The following is a 19126-nucleotide window of genomic DNA, read 5'->3' as shown; positions in this document are numbered from 1 at the left end:
CATGGGGTGGCAAAGAGTCGGACATGATTTAGTGACTGAACAACAACAGAGACCTCAGGATAGACTGAATCTTGCTGGATAACTCAATACAGTATAAGATTATTTTTTTAACAAGGCCCTTTGCTAAGAAGGTGAAAACTAATTTTGGCAAATATCCTTGCTAAATATTATAACTGGCTCAACTATGACAGAGTATAACTGTCTCTGTGTTGTGTCTACAAGCTGATTTTAAAACATTATGCAACTCTGCCTCAAGGCTGGGAGTACTGTCACACACACTCTTGTTCTCAGCAAATGTTCCTAACTTCCTGGTCTTCTGCACCAGGATCTGGAGAGGCAGAAATGCAGGGGCCACAACACAGTCATGATAATCAATGCTACCTGGCATTTTGCAGCTCAAAAACCAGAACTCCTTGTGTTTTGTCTTCTATGACAATGGAGAAGCAAAAGTTTAACCAGTGATCTGAGAACATGGAGAGCAACTTGCCACCAGAAAGAATATTTTCAAGAAGAACAAATTATCCAGAGAGAGAATCTGCTTAGTAAAGGATGAGGAATTTGTGGAACAAAAAAGGCTTATCTAACATGGAAAGAATAGGACTCATAAGAATACATTATTTTGAGGAGACCAAAAGGAGTATGGAATGAATCCTAGGAAATCCATGAAAGATCCACAGAGTTCTTGGGAACTTTAAATCAGCAGAAATACTGCCAGTTTGGATTGAAGGGGATAGAGAGAATAGAAAATGAAAGGAGACTGTTGGACCCCCAAAATTCTACAGGCAAGAAGCAGGCTGAAAAACTAATAAGCTACAAAGTGCCACCTTCATGAAAAGGAAGGATGACACAGGTATAGTCACAAATCAAGAGGGCAGAGTCATGAACCCAGGAGGCAGAACCAAGAGTTTAACAGGTAGAACAAAGAACCCAGAGGGCAGAGCTAAGGGTCTTGGAGGACTATTCCCAGGCCTTGAAACCTAATCCAGGAGCTGGAGTTTGCCTAGCTTAATTTCAAAGCTGTCTTGGGCTTGGGACTCCTTTTTAATATAAATGTCTATACCCTATGCCACTCCTACCTTGTACACTGGGAGGGCTAGGAAAGATAAAAAGCCTCTAATTTCACAGGTCCACAGATGGAAAGGAATCGTGTTCAGGAGCTGTACTTTATGAATTACAAGCCAGAGCCTCACCTACAGCTGATTTAGATAATCTTGATGATGAGATTTTAGATTTTTCAGCTGGTGAGAGTTAAGACTTTGAATTGTTGCCATAATGGAATGAGGCTCTTGGATGGGGGTGATTATATCTTTCATGTGAGAACTGTTGGGGTCAGAGGGCATACTATGGTAGGCAGAAATTTAAGACAGCCCCCATGACCTTCAGCTTCTTAGGTTACTCCAGTGTTCGTACAACATTATATGGCAAAAGGGAGATTATCTGATTGGGTCTTCTTCAATCACATGAGCCCTTTATAAGCAGAGTTTTCTCTGGGTGGTAGAAGAGGAGGCCAGAGAGATTAGCAGTGTGAGAGAGATTCAACACGATGCAGGTTCTTTGTTGCTGAGATGGAGAGGGTCACAAGGCAAGGACCTCTGGAAGGAGGAGCTAAGACTGCTTCCAGCTGATAGCCAGCAACAAAAAAAGGAACCTTAGTTCTCTGGTCTGAAGGAAATGGACTCTGCAAAGAACCCAGATGAGCTGGGAGCAGGTTCTTTCTCAGAGACTCCAGAGATAAGCCTGGCTGATGCCTTGACTTCAGTATTATGAAACCCTACACATAAATCTAGCAAAATCTGCCTGGACTTCTGACCCACAGAACTGTGAGATAATAAATGCATGTTGTTTTAAGCTATGAAATTTGCGGTGATGTTACACAGATGTAAAAAACTAATCCAGATTTTGTTTTGGCCCAACAGAACCTATTTCTGGACATGCTGCTGCTCTAGCCCATCCTGAGAGCAATCCTCAGGCAGCAACAAGAGGACCAGTGCAGTTCTGGTGGCAGTCCTTTCTAGCACAAGTCTCATCTGGAAAATGGACAGATCAAAAGAGAAAAGCTGTGGGAAAACACTTCTACACTCAAAAGTTTTTTCAAATATCCCATGTATCATGAATTACAACATTCATGTCAAAACCTGTGAAAGAGGGACCCAGACAGAGTCAAAAACAGAAAAGTCAGAGCTGCTCACCTTCTTCAGGCCAAGATTGTGAATTACTAGAATAAAGGTATGCTCCTTCTCCTCTAGTTAGAAAAGTACCCAGGAAACACTCATCTCCCTTGAAAAAACAAACACAAAGAGCAGGTGATTTACAGCATAAACATTCACAGAATCAAAAGTTCTGTCCAAGTTTGTATGTCTACAAAAGCTGCTACGTCAGCCTCAGATATACTCAACTTCTCTTCCAGCTCTTGGCAATTCTTGGCTCTTTGCCATATTATTGGCACCTGTGACTTATGCTGAGAAGAAGAATGTTAAGGTCCTCTCAGTCTAGGCACCATGGTCTGCAATGCTTGTCCATATTCCAGTAAATTTATATCCTCTGATAACAGAGGTGGCTTCTCCTTGGCCTAAAGCCTTGACCTTCAGTTCTATATGTCTCAAATTTGAGAACTGCTTCTAAAAGTACCGAGAGATTTTGAAAAAAACACCAAAAGGTTTAAATGGCAGTAAGAATCCCTCTTGTGTACTCCACACATGGTTATTTCTAGAGCTCTGCTCTGAAGGGGAAGAATACAAACAGGAATTGAGACAAGGAGGTACAGAACTCTTAGATTAACAGTAAGATGAAATATGTTAAATTGTTTTTATAAACTGTTTACATTTCATCTTGATTACATTAAGAATAAGAAGGCTGCTTACCAGAACTGACTGCTGGGTTTTCTCAGACAATTTTACTTCAATATCTTCTACCTGTGTCCAAAAGGAGTACAGATTTTCAATTCACTGCTTCAAGGGCATAAACTCTGCTAGGTCTCCCCCTGTGTTCACATATTTCTAAGAGAGCAGTCTCTGTCAAATCCAGGGTTCTCAGGCCCTGATGGCTGGCAGACATGGTTGCTGGATACCAAGTGCAGAGCACAGGCCATGGTAGGCTCCCTCACAGGGACATGAAGTCCAGCTAAACAAGCCTACAGTATGTGCAGAGAGTATGTTAGTCTCCACTTAAATTTCATTTTGGAGAAAACTAATTTTAGGGATGAAGGAAAGAGAACATACTAAAATATTTTGAGTGTGTTCTCATTTAAACATGTTCACATTAGAGGATGACTTTTGCTTGTCTTTATTCAGTTCAGAATTGTAGAAACAGAATATAAACAAATTCTGAAATAGGTACTTAAACCATTACTAGTACTTTGTGTCCCAAGGCACCAGAGATTCAGACCAAGTCCCACAGATGAAGATGGGACCTTTCCACATGTACAGACATGGTTGTAAAAACTCAGCAGCAACAATTCTGACAGAAAAGGGAGCACATGATCCACTTTTCACTTCCTGTGTGACCCTGGACAGGTTGGGAAATTTCTAAACCTCAGGCTCCTCACCTGTAAAATGAGGATATTAACTTCTTCCCTTGACAATTTAACAGGGACCCAGATAATTTACTTTCTTTTGGAACTTCCCCCAGATTACAAGTTAATGAAATTAGATTCGTTTGTATAAAGAAAAAGAGCAGAGATAAAAACTTCTATCTGAACAGTAGTTAAGTCAGGATCTGACATCCCACCAGAGACTCGTCCTTAAACGTTCTCCCCAGTTTCTCCACGTTTATCTCCATTTTCACCTGATGAATGACACTAACCAGCCAGGAGCAGAATCTGGGTATAGCAGCAGTCAGGATTATAAAGCTGGTTTCTGTCATAACAGTGCCATCTGCAGGAAAACCACAGACATGTCGGTTACTGCCCACCACCAGAGCCCACCTTGCAGGCCCCTGACTGCTTCCCATCCTCAAGAGTGAGAGCTCCTCTTATTAGGATACAAAGTCTGATGCCTTCAGAAAATGAATTCCTCATCTGGGGATAAGAGCCTAATGAGGGGATGGAGAAAGGCTTCCTCATGTGATTATTCTTTTTAAGACAAATAGAAATACATATTTAAATACAGAGTCCTTTTCAATCTATGCTTTTAATTTTTGTCAAGGTAGTACAGGTGTTTATATTAAAAAAACAAACAAAAATTATCAAGGTCATCAAGCACTGGATATTATCATTCTCTAGAATTTTTTGCTACCATAATGGATAAAAAAACTGGGTCTAACTATTGCTTCAAATTGTTTTTCCTGACTACTAGTAAGGCTGTACATATTCATATTCATACACACACAGTGGACCCTTGAAGAATGTGGGGGCTAGTAGTGCTGACCTTCTACACAGTTGAAAATCCATGAGTAACTTTACAGTCAGCCCTCCATATCCACAGTTCCACATCCATGAATTCAACCAACCATGGAATATATAGTTCTGTAGTATATACTTATTGAAAAAACTCTGTGTAGTTTAAACCTGTGTTCAGAGGTCACTTATGTACATGTGTGTGTATAAACATTAAAAAACATATATATTATTTTAAAATTTGTTTTATTTTACACTCAGGTGAACTGCCTGCTCATATTTTTTGCCCATTTACCATTGGGTAGCTTGTTTTTTTCATATCAATTTGTAAAAACTCTTCATAAATTAGGAAATACACCCTTTGTTTATTGTAAGTATTCTAATATTTTCACCAGTTTATTCCTGGTCTTTTGATTTAGACTATGGTTTATTTTGCCAAATACACACACACACACACACACACACACACACACACACACACATAAAAGCAAGTTCAAGTTTCACTTTCCAAAGATGACATACACCTACCTTTTTCTTTAACCAAGATCTGAGATGTCAAAAATGATTCTGAGAACACCACAGATCCTAAGCATCCCCTTCCTCCCAGCAAGTCAGGAATGTCATAGATGACCATACAAGCCTGTATCAAATGAGAAACCAGAGTTAGACCAGTTGTCAGTCCTAAACATTCAGGGAAAGATCCACAAGAAACAGACCACAAAATACTAAGCCACATGGCAAAAAAAAACTTGAGAATTTCTGAGGAAAACTCAAGTTATCTTGAGATGCATCTCAAACTGGGAGATGACTTCAGGATCACCTAGGCTTCCTTGCAATTGCTCCTAGGTCAGAGGCACACTTGGGCTAGAAGAAGAATATCTTTACGTTTCCATAAATTCCCTCAAATTGCTTCTCCTGCCTGAAAAGCAATGTAACAGCCTTTCTTAACTGACTGTCACATTCTACTATGTCCACATGGTCATGCATTCCTTCTTTGGTTTGGGCTGAAGTTCTGAACATATCTGGAAAGTAAGATACAGGTTTTCACAGATATTTTTGGCTACATGTCAAAACATACAAACACTCCTTTCAGGACCAAAAAATTAAAAGAAAGCTGTTCAAGCTTTTATAGCCAAGACAAATAAAAATAAGAGTCTTACATAGGTCAGGGAAAAAGAAAAACTGGAGCAACTCAGAGAAAGCTCCTGAATGGCTGGTAAGAAGGTTCTAATTTAGTTAAAAACTAGTGAAAATAAAATAATTCTGAGGACAATCTAGCAGAGGAAATGCAGAAAATGGTATAAGCCAGAGCTGAAGTCTGAGATGAGTTGGAGTCTGAGATGACTGAAAATCTGGTGAGGGATACGAAATAAGTTGCATGATAAGCCCTCCCAGGTTCCTGCCCCTCCTGGCCTGACATTGCTGAATGACCAGGTACAGAGCTCCTGAAACTAGAGTTCATTTTCATATCTTGATGTCCTTGTGTGGGACCCTGCTCTAGCCTTAGGACAGAGACAAAAGACCTTGGCCTACAGAAGGGACTGACAGATTCTGAAAAAAAAAAAAAAAAAAAAAAAGGTGGCAGAAGAGTTGAAAGGAAAAAAAAAAAACAACCCCATAAAGTCCTTATTCATCCATGTTGTCATGATAAAGAAATGCATAAAAGTGACAGGTAGGTTTTATATTTATATTAACTTTCTTATTAGGCATAACAACTAGAAGGGAAGTGAAGTCGCTCAGTCATGTCTGACTCTTTGTGACCCCATGGACTATAGCCTACCAGGCTTCTCTGTCCATAGAATTTTCAAGCCAAGAGTACTGGAGTGGGTTGCCATTTTCTTCTCCAGAGGATCTTCCCGACTCAGGGATTGAACCTGGGTCTCTCGCATTGCAGGCAGACGTTTTACCGTCTGAGCCAAGGTTTATTTAAATTTGTTCCAAAGAATTTTGAGTATCTGAAGACAAAGAACCATCCTGGGCTACATGGTTCCTCTTACGTGACAATGATCAATTCGGTTCCCAAGTCAATTAGAAAGACAAATCTTGTAGCTCCTAATCCCCACTTTCTTATTTGGCCTCTGGTGTTCAGAAAGGGGAAGAGGACATTAAAAAGAATATAGGTAGTATTTTTTAGGCGCTTGCTATGTACTTCCCTATGTGGCAAGGGGACAGAAAAAATATGAAACATGGTTCCTATCCTCAGGAAACCTATAATGTAAAGTTGGAGAGATCAGAGCATTCCTACATATAAGTCAACATGTGACACACTATAGAATTACCCCCTAATTTGTGTAGTATAACCTTCGAGTACTCTAAGAATACAGTACTTGTAGGGAGAAATCAGTAGGGCAGGCTTAAACGAAGAGGCAGAACTTCATCTCTGCCTGGAAGGGAGGACAGAATTTGGACAGAAAGCAGCAACATCCTATTTTTTCTTTCCTATTTCATTAGCTGCTGCTGAATGCGTACTTAACACAGTACTGGACTCCTAATCACCTACTCCAGTGCAAAACACCTTCCAGAGCACTGCATAAGAGTCTAAGAAGACAAGTAAGGAAATCTAAAGTCTAGCAAGGAGACAAAGTAATATCTACCTCAGCATCAGAAAGTATTCATTTTCCAGTCTTGATGTTACAAAAGTCTCAATTAGTTCTAAAAGGACAACAACACAAAATGCTGACACAGACAGGGAGCAGGTACATTATAAAAACAGAAACTACTCACAACCTTAAAAAATTACTCATATTGTACTACTCTCTGTAGATAACACTACTGCTTGTCCACTGATGATGGCAATGGGCATGCATTTTCTCCAAGTCATCCACCCCTGTGCACCCAGTTCCCCATGATCAAAATCTCACTGAAATGAAGTTCAGGCTGGAGCCACAGAATGGACATAAGATATAACTTGTACCCACATACACTGCAACCAGAGTCTTGGCTGGATATCAGCCATCCTCTTATGCACTGCTTGCCAATTTTCTTTGTATCAGGATGCACTGGGGCAGGATGCACAGAGGATTCAGATGTGGTTGGGAGCAGCTAGTCTAGAAACTCTGGCTGCTGAAGACCACCCCAAGGACCAATATTTCTGTATCTCTAAACCCATTCCCCTGGCCCATCAGTAAAGAGGTCAGAAAGCTCTGCTCTGACTACCCCATTTCACCTGTATTTTTTTTTAATATAGTTTTTTAATTTCCACAAGCTCCTCTTAAATAAGGGCATCAACACAGGCCTTGGAACATAGAGAAGCCAGTGAAAACCTGGTCTGTGTTGAGGTAGGCTTGTCCTCAGCTCCCATTTCCACGTGAGGTCAGAGAAATTTCAGCCACTTGAAAGAAGCATTCTGAACCTTAGGAAGAGATATTAACCACCTCCTGGTGCCCCTCCCCCTCCCCTCCAGCTAAGATTATACCAAGAGGTGCCTAGACACAGATATGTGGATGTGGTGAGCCTGGTACAGCTGCCTGGCACCCTCAGAAAGCACAGGTTCACCACTGCTGCAGCTGGAAGAATACTGAAGACAATTAGCTTTCTCCAGGGGGCTACCTAAGACCCTCACCTACTCCTACCTCACCCCTTGTAGATGTCCTTTATAGGCCACTCCTTGCCACTTGACCTTTAACAGCTCTGCTTACCGTTTTCACAAAGTATAAGCTATCTTCACTGTCCAGAGGCACGATTCTAGAAAAGGAAATTGATGGGAAAGACATGTATTAGATTTACAATGTTCTCTATTTTTCAACTTGCAAGCAATTCACACACTTAGATCTCTTTTGAGCTTTTTCAAAACACTGGGTTGCATGTATGCAAAATTCCACTCAGACAGAATCAGATCCACCCCCAACCCTACTCTAGTCTTTCCGTGAGAAGCAGTCAGGATAGAGCAGTCTCAGCTGAGCACACCCAGCTTTGAGCCCAGCCCTGGAGTAGTGTCACTGCCAGGTATGGTGAAGGGTGAAAAGATCATCCACGATAGCAGTTACATGGTAGCCTTTCTTATTTTGCTCTTAAAACTTGCCCCAAATGAGGACACACCATAAACACATACTTACCTTCCCTGATTATTCACAGCATGTATATGAAAAGCCATCTTGGAGCTGTAGACCCAAAACAAAATAAAACAAAAGTCAGTCTGCTTTTGCGACCACTGTGTGGCAAGCTCTCTAAACACCTGCCACTGCAATGCACCTGTGCTGGGCCCTCATAGCCCCAGTGAGATATGTCATGTCCCTACGTACCCTAGGGTTTCATGCCATCAGCAAATGTGGGTTTAGTGTCTGACTCCAGTCATGGCTCTGCCTCTGTGCAGATTCTCAGGACTATCTTGACTCTTGGACAGAGCAGGAGAGAACTACGTGACTACTGCCCACAACAGATTGAGAGAACCTCTACGTGCCCCAGGCCTCTGGCCCATGGCCCTGACATAGTCTCCTGATCCTCTTCCTCTCTTCAACACCTGTGCAGTCAAGCTGCCATCCCTGCTTACAGCCAGACTGCTACCCACAATCAACTGCTGCTGTATAATCAAGTCAGGACTTCAGAACTGAGGAATAACCAGATAACCCTTTTGGCATCAACTCTTTTTGTGAAACAAGTTTCTAAATTGAATTGTTTACTTTTTCGCTGTAACAAATGCTGGTCAGTCATATGCTAACTGCCCTTGTTCCTCTTGGGAGAATTTGCCAATCTGATGCAGTTTGAGAGAAGCGACCATGTGGAGAGAGAAGCGGAGTTCTAGAGTGGAGAACTGGCTTGCGAACATTCTTCCTATTGCCTGGGTGTTCTCCTCTTGTTCTTTTCTCTAGCCAGGGTGGGACACTGGCCCCCCAACCCCAGCCCCATGTAGGAGACCATGGGATTGAGGTGGCTTGCCCTAGAAAGGCAGAGTTTTCTAGGCAAGGTCCCGAGGACAGGAGGAATGGATGACTCTGCCAGCCATGCCAATGGTAACAGAAGAGATCTCACTGAGACAGCAGCTATCATTCACTTTTCCAATCACATTACAGGGCAGGAGTATGACGAAACATGCACAGAGAGCTTCCTATCTTGCCCAAGTCACCCAGCTGGAAAGCAAAGGAGCTTCCTTAAACTCAAGTCTGTCAGGAACAGATAGTACAGGTCAGCACACAGCCTTAAGAAACCAAACTTCCTCTAGCCTTCTCTTATGGCCAGAGATATGAGCCACAAAACCCAGAAAAAAGGACAGGAAATCTTAAGCAAGCCTAAAGCTTTGTGTCAAAGAGTTCTGGCTCATTCCCGCTCACTCCTGGAGCTGTAGCAAAAGAATTCTTGTTAGTTTATTAACTGACTTAGTTTTCTAAATGTTCCTTCTCACTACCTAGGGCTGTAGATATAAGAAAATGTGGGGCATGGAGCCGAGGTATCACAGGGCACATCCCAGAAGTGTTATTTATGAAAAATATTTATTTGCTTGGCTGTACTTAGCTGCAGCACATGGAATCTTCTATCTTTGTTGCAGCAAGTGGAATCTAGTTTCTTGACCAGGCATAGAACCTGGGCCCCTTGCATTAAGTCCCTCCAGAAGTATTTTATTTTTATCTATTAGCTATTTTATTTTTGGCTGTTCTGGATCTTCGTTGCTTCATGGGATTTTTTTCTAGCTGTGGTGTGCAGGCTTCTCACTGCAGGGGCTTCTCTTGTGGTGAACAGGCTCTAGGGCACCTGGGCTTCAGTAATTGTGGCTCTTTGGCTCTAGAAGCAAAGGCTCAGTAGTTGTGGCACACAGACTTAACTGCTCCAAGGTATGTGGGATCATCCCAGGCCAAGAATCACACCTATGTCTCCTGTACTAGCAGGCAGATTAATTTACCTCTGAGCCACCATGAAACCACCTTTCCCATCCACCCCTCAGAAATATTCTTAAAGAAACTTTCTAATATTGGTGTCTTTTGTCTTCTTTGCAAAAAAGTACATCAAATGGTCCTAATATGGGACAGAAGGTTGAGTGGACTGGGTTCCTGAAGGTTTAGCGATGGACAAAGACTACACAGAGATCCAGGAAGCCAAATTCCTAGATCATCTAGACGCTGAGACATGGCCAGGCTCAGGAGTTTCTACCATCTAAGACGCAGATAAGGCCTAGGACAACTCTCTTCTAAGCAGTGACCATTTTCATGTGTCCAAGGCCCCTCATCATCATCACTAACAAACCTCACCATTCATGTCCCCAGCTTCATCTTTTTAACCTTGGAATCCACATCTGTCTGTTCTAGCACTGATATGTCTCCCATTCCAGCCTAATCAGCATGTCTGACTCTGAAACAGTTCCTCCATCCTTGGCTTCTCAAATAAAGCCCCGATCATGAAAGACTCTCCTTCATATACTAATGACTTACCAGAACATTCCTCAAAGGGGAGGAAGAATATCAAATACATGGGAGAAAGTTTTAAAGACACAAACATTAAATAAAAGTTTTTATTGATAATATAGGCCACTGCTTACCACAGAGCTGCCTTAAACTGCATCAACTCAACGGAATTTAACCCAGATCCCAGGGTCTGCTCAGCTACCTCCTTGGCCTGTAAAACCAATAATAAAACAGAGACAATTAGCTTTCACAGCAGTATAGAGTATATTCAGCTATGAGGAAAGGACCCTTTTCACATTTGGCCAGGAGAACACTGCCCATCCTCTTTGCCTGACTACTCTGTATGTATCAATAAATTAAAGTGAAAACATCTTGTTAAGGGGAACAGGTACCTGATTGGTTCAGGCTGGGTTCACATGTTCTTCAGTTGCTAAGTAGTGTCTGACTCTTTGTGACCCCAGGATTGCAGCATGCCAGGCTCCCCTGTCCTTCACTATTTCCTAAAGATTGCTCAAATTCATGTCCATGTAGTTGGTGATGTTATCTGACCATCTCATCCTCTGCCATTTCCTTCTCTTGTGCCTTCAATCTTTCCCAGCATCAAGGTCTTTTCCAATAAGTGGGCTCTTTACATCAGGTAGCCAAAGTACTGGAGATTCAGCATCAGTTCTTCCAATGAATATTCAGCATTCATTTCCTTTAGGATTGACTGGTTTGATCTCCTTGCTCTCCAAGGGACTCTAAAGAGTCTTCTCCAGCACCACAGTTCGAAAACATCAAAACTGTGGTGCTCAGCCTTCTTTATGGTCCAACTCTCACATCCGTACAGGACTACCGGAAAAACCACAGCTTTGACTACATGGACCTTATTCAGCAAAGCGATATCTTTGCTTTTAAATACACTCTGTATAGGTCTGCCATAGTTTTCCTTCCAAGTAGCAAGCATCTTTTAATTTCATGGCTGCAGTCACCATCTGCAGTGATTCTGGAGCCCAAGAAAATAAAATCTGTCACTGCTTCCAGTTTTTCCCCTTCTATTTAGCATACAGTGATGAGACTGGATGCTGTGATCTCAGTTTTTTTAATCTTGGGCTTTAAGCCAGCTTTTTTACTCTCTTCTTTCACCCTCATCCAGAGGCTCTTTAGTTCCTCTTTACTTTCTGCGATTAGAGTGGCATCATCTGCATATCTGAGGCTGGGATCTTTCTCCCAGCAATCTTGATTCCAGCTTGTGATTTATCCAGCCCAGCATTTTGCATGATGTACTCTGCTTGGATATAAAATAAGCAGGATGACACTACACAGCCTTGTCATAATCCTTTCCCAATTTTGAGGCAGTCAGTTGTTCATGTCCAGTTCTAACTGTTGCTTTTTGACATGCATATAGGTTTCTCAGGAGACAGGTAAGGTGGTCTGGTATTCCTATCTCTTTAAGAATTTCCAATCTGCTCTGATCCACACAGTCAAAGGCTTTAGCATGGTCAATGAAGCAGAAGTAGACATTTTACTGAAACTCACTTGCTTTCTATATGATCCAATGAATGCTGGCAGTTTGATCTCTGGTTCCTCTGCCTCTTTGAAACCCAGCTTGTACATCTGGAAGGTCTTGGTTCATATACTGCTGAAGACTGGCTTGAGGATTTTGAGCATAATCTTACTAGCACGAGAAATGAACTCAACAGCATGGAAGTCTGAACATTCTTTGGCATTGCCCTTCTTCGGGATTGTAATGAAAACTGACCTTTTCCAGTCACGTGGCCACTGCTGAGTTTTCCAAATTTGCTGGCATATTGAGTGCAGCACTTTCACAGCATCATCTTTTAGGATTTGAAATACCTCAGCTGGAATTCTATCACCTACACTAGCTTTGTTTATAGTAAAGCTTCCTATGGCCCCTTTGACTTCACACTCCAGGATGTCTGGAGATAGGTAAGTGACCATACCACCATAGTTGTCTGGGTCATTAAGATCTTTTTTTAATAGTTCTTCTGTATATTCTTGCCACCTCTTCTTAATCTCTTCTGCTTCTCTAAGTTCCTTACTATTCACATGGAAACACTTCATTCAGGCAGGTTGGCACTGGAACCTGACCTGATGAACTGTAATCAGCTAGGATGGTGCCATTATGAGGCCTGGAAAAATGCTTTCTCCTCCCCTCTCCCTGGCCCTTGGGGAGGGACCACTCCCCTCAGTATTTCTTGCCTAGATGCTAAGAACATGCAAATAAATAAAGTTATAAAAATCAGTTAAAAAACAAAGGTGCAGAATTGATATCAAAGAATAACCTGTTGTTTTGCATAAGCTTTCAGTCCAAGGGCTGAGAAATCCCAAGTACTGGGGGATTCAAGTTCAGTGAGGAGGGAAGATGGCAAGGAACTGGTGAATAGGCTACAGTCTCTTTGACATCTATAACACAACCTTTTCAATGTCAAATGATTTGCTTCAGGAGAGGTCCTATTGGCAATGGGAGGAATTAAGCCAACTCATCTCATCTGTTACTGGCTCAGATATAGAATCCAACTCAGCATGGCAAGTTAACCACAAACAGCAAAAAAGGAAATGGTCAGAGAAAAAGAACATACATGCCTATCAAGGAGAGGCAAGTTAGCTTTTCTAGTGTTTAGTTAATTTTTTAAAACAAAGAATTACAGGAAATCAAACTATGTAGCTCAAAACAAACTGATCTAACTTTATTAAAAGTTATAGCAGAATAATCTATATTTCTTTAATTTTTTACCTTTTGAAATCAATTTCAACTACTAAATAAACAATATACTATAGATTGATTTTTTTAAACACAATCAGGTATTTACAAAGAACTGCTAATCAGCTGTCATTCATAAGACAACAGCAGGTCCCAGGCATCACAAGCTTAGTACTCTTAACACATCTCTTTATCTGGTGCCCAAGCTCACACACAAAATTAAGTATTAAAAGGTGTCCAAAGGTAAAACAAATGGATAAGAAGTTTCACATTAAAATAAGGAACGAGAAATGTGGTATTGAAATTACCTTTATGAGACTGGAAGTTTTAGCATAACATGCAATGGCAGCCAAAACAGCCTCAATAACAGTAGCATATACCTGTGACAAGAGCCTACTTTAAAAACAAAAAAATAAGGGTTACCTATAGCATCACAAGATTTCATCAAAAGCTGCATGCACAAAAAATGACATTCTCTAAGAAACTGGTTTTGAAACAGAAAAGTATAAAAACAGAATTTGTTGATTTCTAGACCTTTTAAAAGCTGTGTGCCCCATTCCAACTTTTACTTTGCTCTTGTTAAACCATGATAAGAATCAGCTTTTTTTAAAAAATTATTATTAATTGAAGGATAACTGGTTTACAACACTGTGTTGGTTTCTGCCATACATCAACATGAATTAGCCATAGGTATACCTATGTTGGGGAGAAGGCAATGGCACCCCACTCCAGTACTCTTGCCTGAAAATCCCATAGATGGAGGAGCCTGGTGTGCTGCAGTCCATTGGGTTGCTAAGAGTCAGACATGACTGAGCGACTTCACTTTCACTTTTCACTTTCATGCTTTGGAGAAGGAAATGGCAACCCACTCCAGTGTTCTTGCCTGGAGAATCCCAGGGACGGGGAAGCCTGGTGGGCTGCAGTCTATGGGGTCGCACAGAGTTGGACACGACTGAAGCGACTTAGCAGCAGCAACAGCATACCTATGTCCTGCAGAGGGAATGGCAACCCACTCCAGTATTCTTGCTTGGAGAATCCCATTGACAGAGGAGTCTGGCAGGCTACAGTCCATGGAGTCTCAAGAGTCGGACATGATTTAGCAACTAAACCATCACCACCATACCTATGTCCCCTTTCTCTTGAACCTCCCTACCACCTCCCACCCCATCCCACCCCTCTAGGTTGTTACAGAGCCCCGGTATGAATTCCCTGAATCATACAGCAAATTCCCATCGGCTATCTATTTTACATATGGTAGTGTATATGTTTCTACGTTATTGTCTCCATTCCTCCCACCCTCTGCTTCCCTACTGTCCACCTCCCATCCTACCCCATGTCTGTAGGTCTGTTCTGTATGTCTATGTCTCCCGTGCTGCCCTGAAAACAGGTTCATCACTATCATCTTTCTAAATTTCATATATGAGTTAATACACAATGTTTGTTTTTCTCTTTCTGACTTACTTCACTCTGAGAATCAGCTTGTCCTAATTCTGCTCAAAAGACCAATCCTCCCTGTTTGTGATTCAACAGAAAGTGAAAGTGATGTGGCTCAGTCGTGTCCGACTCTTTGCAACCCCATAGACTGTAGCCTACCAGGCTCCTCTGTCCATGGGATTTTCCAGGCAATAGTACTGGAGTAGATTGCCATTTCCTTCTCCAGGGGATCTTCCCAAACCAGGGCTCAAACCCAGGTCTCCTGCATTGTAGACAAGACGCTTTACCGTCTCAGCCACCAGGGAAGTATTTCAACAGAAGAAAATGTCAACTACAAATTGCCATGGGCATAGGCCATCTGTCTCTGAACCCTGTGCTGCTGCAGCTGTTACCATTGACATGCCCTGAAGGCAGTCCAGGGTGGAGGTGAGGCATTCTGCTCCAAGGAAATTGGTGGAACAGGTCTTTAGATAATTTGGTATTTTCAGGAACTGATCCCAATCCTTGCATCTCCTCACATCTAGAAAAGTACTAAGTCCCTTCATGGTGACAGCTCCTGGTGACTAGCAGAAAATCTTTTGTAAAGTTAGCTTGACTGCACTGAACTCATCCTTCACAAAAATTATATACATTGACCTTCCCCCACTGGCAATTTGGAGCAGTCTCTCAGAAGTATCTGAGCTGCTGTCTCCTGGGCTGTAGTCCTCATTTTGCCTCAATAAAACTTAACTCACAATTCTCATGTTGTGCATCTTTTTACAGTTGACAAAAACTGTATGAGTACTCTAACCCTCAAAGAGGACCTGAAAGGTGTCAAGACATAGAATTTCTGCTTCTCCAGGAACCAACCACACCACAACTTCAAGTAGTCTCCTCCCCTGCTAAGGGCTGGTTGCTACTGGAACCTCAGGGTAGGAGCCCTCAGGGGACAAAAGAGATTATCCCACTGTGAAGACAGCCTCCATTTAAATGCAAATTAACAGGTTGGTAGTTTCCCTAGTGGCTAAGAGGGTAAAGGGTTCGCCCGTAATGCAGGTAGACCTGGGTTTGATCCCTGGGTCAGGAAGATCCTCTGGGGAAGAAAATGGCAAACCACTCCAGTACCTTTGCCCGGAAAATCCCATGGACGGAGGAGCCAGTAGGCTACAGTCCATGGGGTCACAAAGAGTCAGACACGACTGAGCGACTTCACTTAACAGGTTGGTGGCATCTCTGACTCAATGGACATGAGTTTTAGCAAACTCCAGGAGACGGTGATGGACAGGGAAGCCTGGCATGCTGCCATCCACTCGGTCGAAAAGAACTGGACATGACTTAGTAACTGAACAACAACAGCCATAAACCACTTTATAAATATCAGATTTAGAGAACAGAGAATGCTTCTGAGGGTGTTAGGTAAAGAGTCCAAAATGGTGATTAAAAAGTGGCACTAAAGGGCAGATAAAGAAATTAAAAAGCCCACGAAAAACAGAATTTAAAAAGCCCGTGAAAAATAGAACAAAGGGAAAATCTATACCAAGGAACTTTGGTGGGAAAAACATGCCCAACACGCCCCCTTCCTGGATACAAGCCCTGACTGACATGAGCCAAAACAAATCAGACTCCAAGCACTGCTTAAGGGCAGGGAACAAGGACATAAAAAGAAAAACCTAAAATGGGGCAGGACCCACTCCTTTGGGGTAGGTCTGCTCTCACATCTTGGGGAGTGTATTTTTCATGCCGCCTGTTTAATAAATCCTGCCTATGTGAGCTTTATCGTCTGTCATTTTAATTCTTTTACTGTGACAAGACAAGGACCAAGGAAAGAAACACACCTGACAAGGGGAAGGACCCCCTGGCCCTGCCTAATCTTGCTCTTATCTGACTTTGCACTTCCCAAAGCCATTAGAAGAAGGGTGTTTTCTTTGCCAGATGGGGAATGTCATAAAGATCTCTAGAAAATCCCAACCTGGTTCCCTATTGGGTAGAGTTTTTCAATCTGCATTTTGGGCCAGCTAATTCTTTGTTGGTGAATATAGTCAAGTCCACAGGGTCGCAAAGAGTTGAACACAACTTATCAACGAAACAATAATTCTTTGCTGGGAGGTCTGCCCTGTGTATTATAGGATATTCAGAAACATTCCTGGCCTCTCAGTAGTACCCCCAGTTGTGACAACCAAAAATGTTTCCAGACACTGCCAAATATCCCTGGGGGTGGGGGCTGGGAAGGGACTAGTGGGAGTGGTGCAGTAAAATTGCCCTTGGTTGAGAACCACTGCCTTAGGAGGAGACCCAGGGTCTTATTAGGATAATCACAGAGAGAAGGGGGCTTCCCTGGTGGCTCAGTACTGTCTGCAATGCAGGAGACCCAAGTTTGATCCCCGGGTCAGGAAGATCTGGAGAAGAAAACAGCAACCCACTCTAGTATTCTTGCCTGGGAAATCCATGGACAGAGGAGCCTGACAGGCTACAGTCCATGGGGTCCCAAGAGTCAGATACAACTTAGTGACTAAACCACCACCACTACCTGCAGAGAAAAGAGGCTCATTCACAAGGCCTCAAAATGTAAGGGAGGTATCTGGCAAGTAACTGTCTTATCTAAGTATATGCCTATGTTTAAGCCTGGGAATCCTGAAACAGGTAAAGGAAGGCAAAAGGAGGGAGTTTGATAGCAGGAAGGATCAGAGAAATGATCTGGTCATTCTCATCTTATGGACAAAACAAGTGGGGCCTATAGCAGTGGAATAAGTTGTCCAAAGCCATAGAAAATGACACAGTTGAACTCAGGTCTGCTCTTAGCCTTGTGCTTTTCCACTGTGCCACACCACATTGCCAACTTCCTTCTTGGCTTCCACACCACACCTCTTCATTGCAGATAAGAGACTGAGGTTGGATAGAAGAAAATGAGAAACAACACATAACAAAATGACAGCTCTAAGGTTCAACATATCCTGAAGATTGTTGACTAGGCTACAGCAGAGGGGTATGTCCTGGTAAGGAAGGTGTCCAGCAGGGACACTGTCCAAGAGCTTGGTCACTTTCAGATATGACAAGAAGCCTCCACATCTCAACTCTAAGGACAAAGATTTATACAGACCAAAAATATATAGATAGCCTTCCTCTCTTCCTCACCCAGCTGAATTCAAATATCGCTCAGTACCATTAGTCAGGCTAACACCCTGCCTGGCTTTCTCCTATATAGACTTTCAGGCAAGAGTTCAATACAAAGCTTCCTGACTTCTGACTCATAAAAAGGCCTGGACAGGAGTCCAGAGACCCATGATTAGGGAAGGGCCTGCTCTATGCCTGGATAGTGCTGCTACTGCCTTCACTAGGACCCCATTAGGCCCCAGTTCCACTAGCCCTGTGACTTAACAAATCACCTGATGTGGGCCCAAGCACCATTTAACATCCGTCTCTGAAGTACAGTACCAATGGATTTGGTTTAGGCAAAATGTCTAAGGGTCCAGAATGAGGATCCAGGGCAATGGTTAAGCACAGCTGGCACGGAAGTACAAGCAGGTACAAAGCAAGATAATGCATATCCAACAACATATAAGAATGTGGTTGACTTGCTGCTAAAATAAAGAAAACCCACACAAAAATCTATACATACTGCAACTGCAGCTACACAAAACCTGTATGTATAATTTAAAAACAACAAAAAGATATACATTAAGATACTAATAGGCAGTGTCAAAGAGGAAGAATTACAGCTAATCTTATTTTTTTCCCTTTATTTTCAAATTTTCTAGTGTGACTATATTACTTTATATGTTTTGGACAGAGCCATATGGGTCCTACTCTAGAAAGTCTGATTTAGTGATTTTGAGAACTACTATAGATTGGGAAACATATCTTTTTAAAAAGATCCTTAAATGATTCTCTGTGGTCTGTCCCCTACCTTTGGGAAGCACAGACCTAACTAGTTTATGCCAGGATATCTAATTAGGTAATAACAGAACTCTAGTTAATGTTCATATTTCTGAATGAAAATCCCTTTTGGAATTCAGAGATTCCTGAATTATTATGGACTGATTATGTCCTTCCAAAATCTGTATGGAAGCCCTAACCCTCAACGTTTGGGAGTAGGGCTGGGCTTTTAAAAGGTAAAGTTAAAGGCAGTCGTAAGGGTGGGGCCCTAATCCAATAGGATTCATGTGAGCCCATGAGCCGCAACTAATGAAGCCCATGCGCCCTACAGCCCAAGCCCTGCAACAAGAGAAGCCACAACAATGAGAAGCCCACACAATGCAAGAGTAACTTTCCTGCTCGCCACAACCAGAGAAAGCTCACTCTTTGTAGGGACAAAGACCCAGTGCAGCCAAAAAAAGAAATAAGTAA

General features: G+C 42.3%; 1 protein-coding gene across 1 annotated transcript in view; it reads right to left on the bottom strand.

Moving 5' to 3' along the window:
* Nucleotides 1–19126, bottom strand: part of C13H20orf194 (chromosome 13 C20orf194 homolog) — a 173156-nt gene that overhangs the window by 69809 nt on the left and 84221 nt on the right. The window contains exons 13-20 of the mRNA XM_018057413.1: nucleotides 13678–13765; nucleotides 10800–10876; nucleotides 8389–8433; nucleotides 7972–8017; nucleotides 4862–4973; nucleotides 3802–3872; nucleotides 2862–2912; nucleotides 2190–2277 (exon numbers count right to left, since the gene is read on the bottom strand). Of these exons, the coding sequence (XP_017912902.1) occupies nucleotides 2190–2277; nucleotides 2862–2912; nucleotides 3802–3872; nucleotides 4862–4973; nucleotides 7972–8017; nucleotides 8389–8433; nucleotides 10800–10876; nucleotides 13678–13765 (578 nt within the window). The remainder of the gene's footprint in view (nucleotides 1–2189; nucleotides 2278–2861; nucleotides 2913–3801; nucleotides 3873–4861; nucleotides 4974–7971; nucleotides 8018–8388; nucleotides 8434–10799; nucleotides 10877–13677; nucleotides 13766–19126) is intronic.

The sequence above is a fragment of the Capra hircus genome, chromosome 13, assembly GCF_001704415.2.
Source record: "Capra hircus breed San Clemente chromosome 13, ASM170441v1, whole genome shotgun sequence".
Classification (NCBI taxonomy): Eukaryota; Metazoa; Chordata; class Mammalia; order Artiodactyla; family Bovidae; genus Capra; species Capra hircus.
The sequence above is the reverse complement of the archived record's forward strand: the minus strand, read 5'-3'. Positions and strand labels throughout refer to the sequence as shown.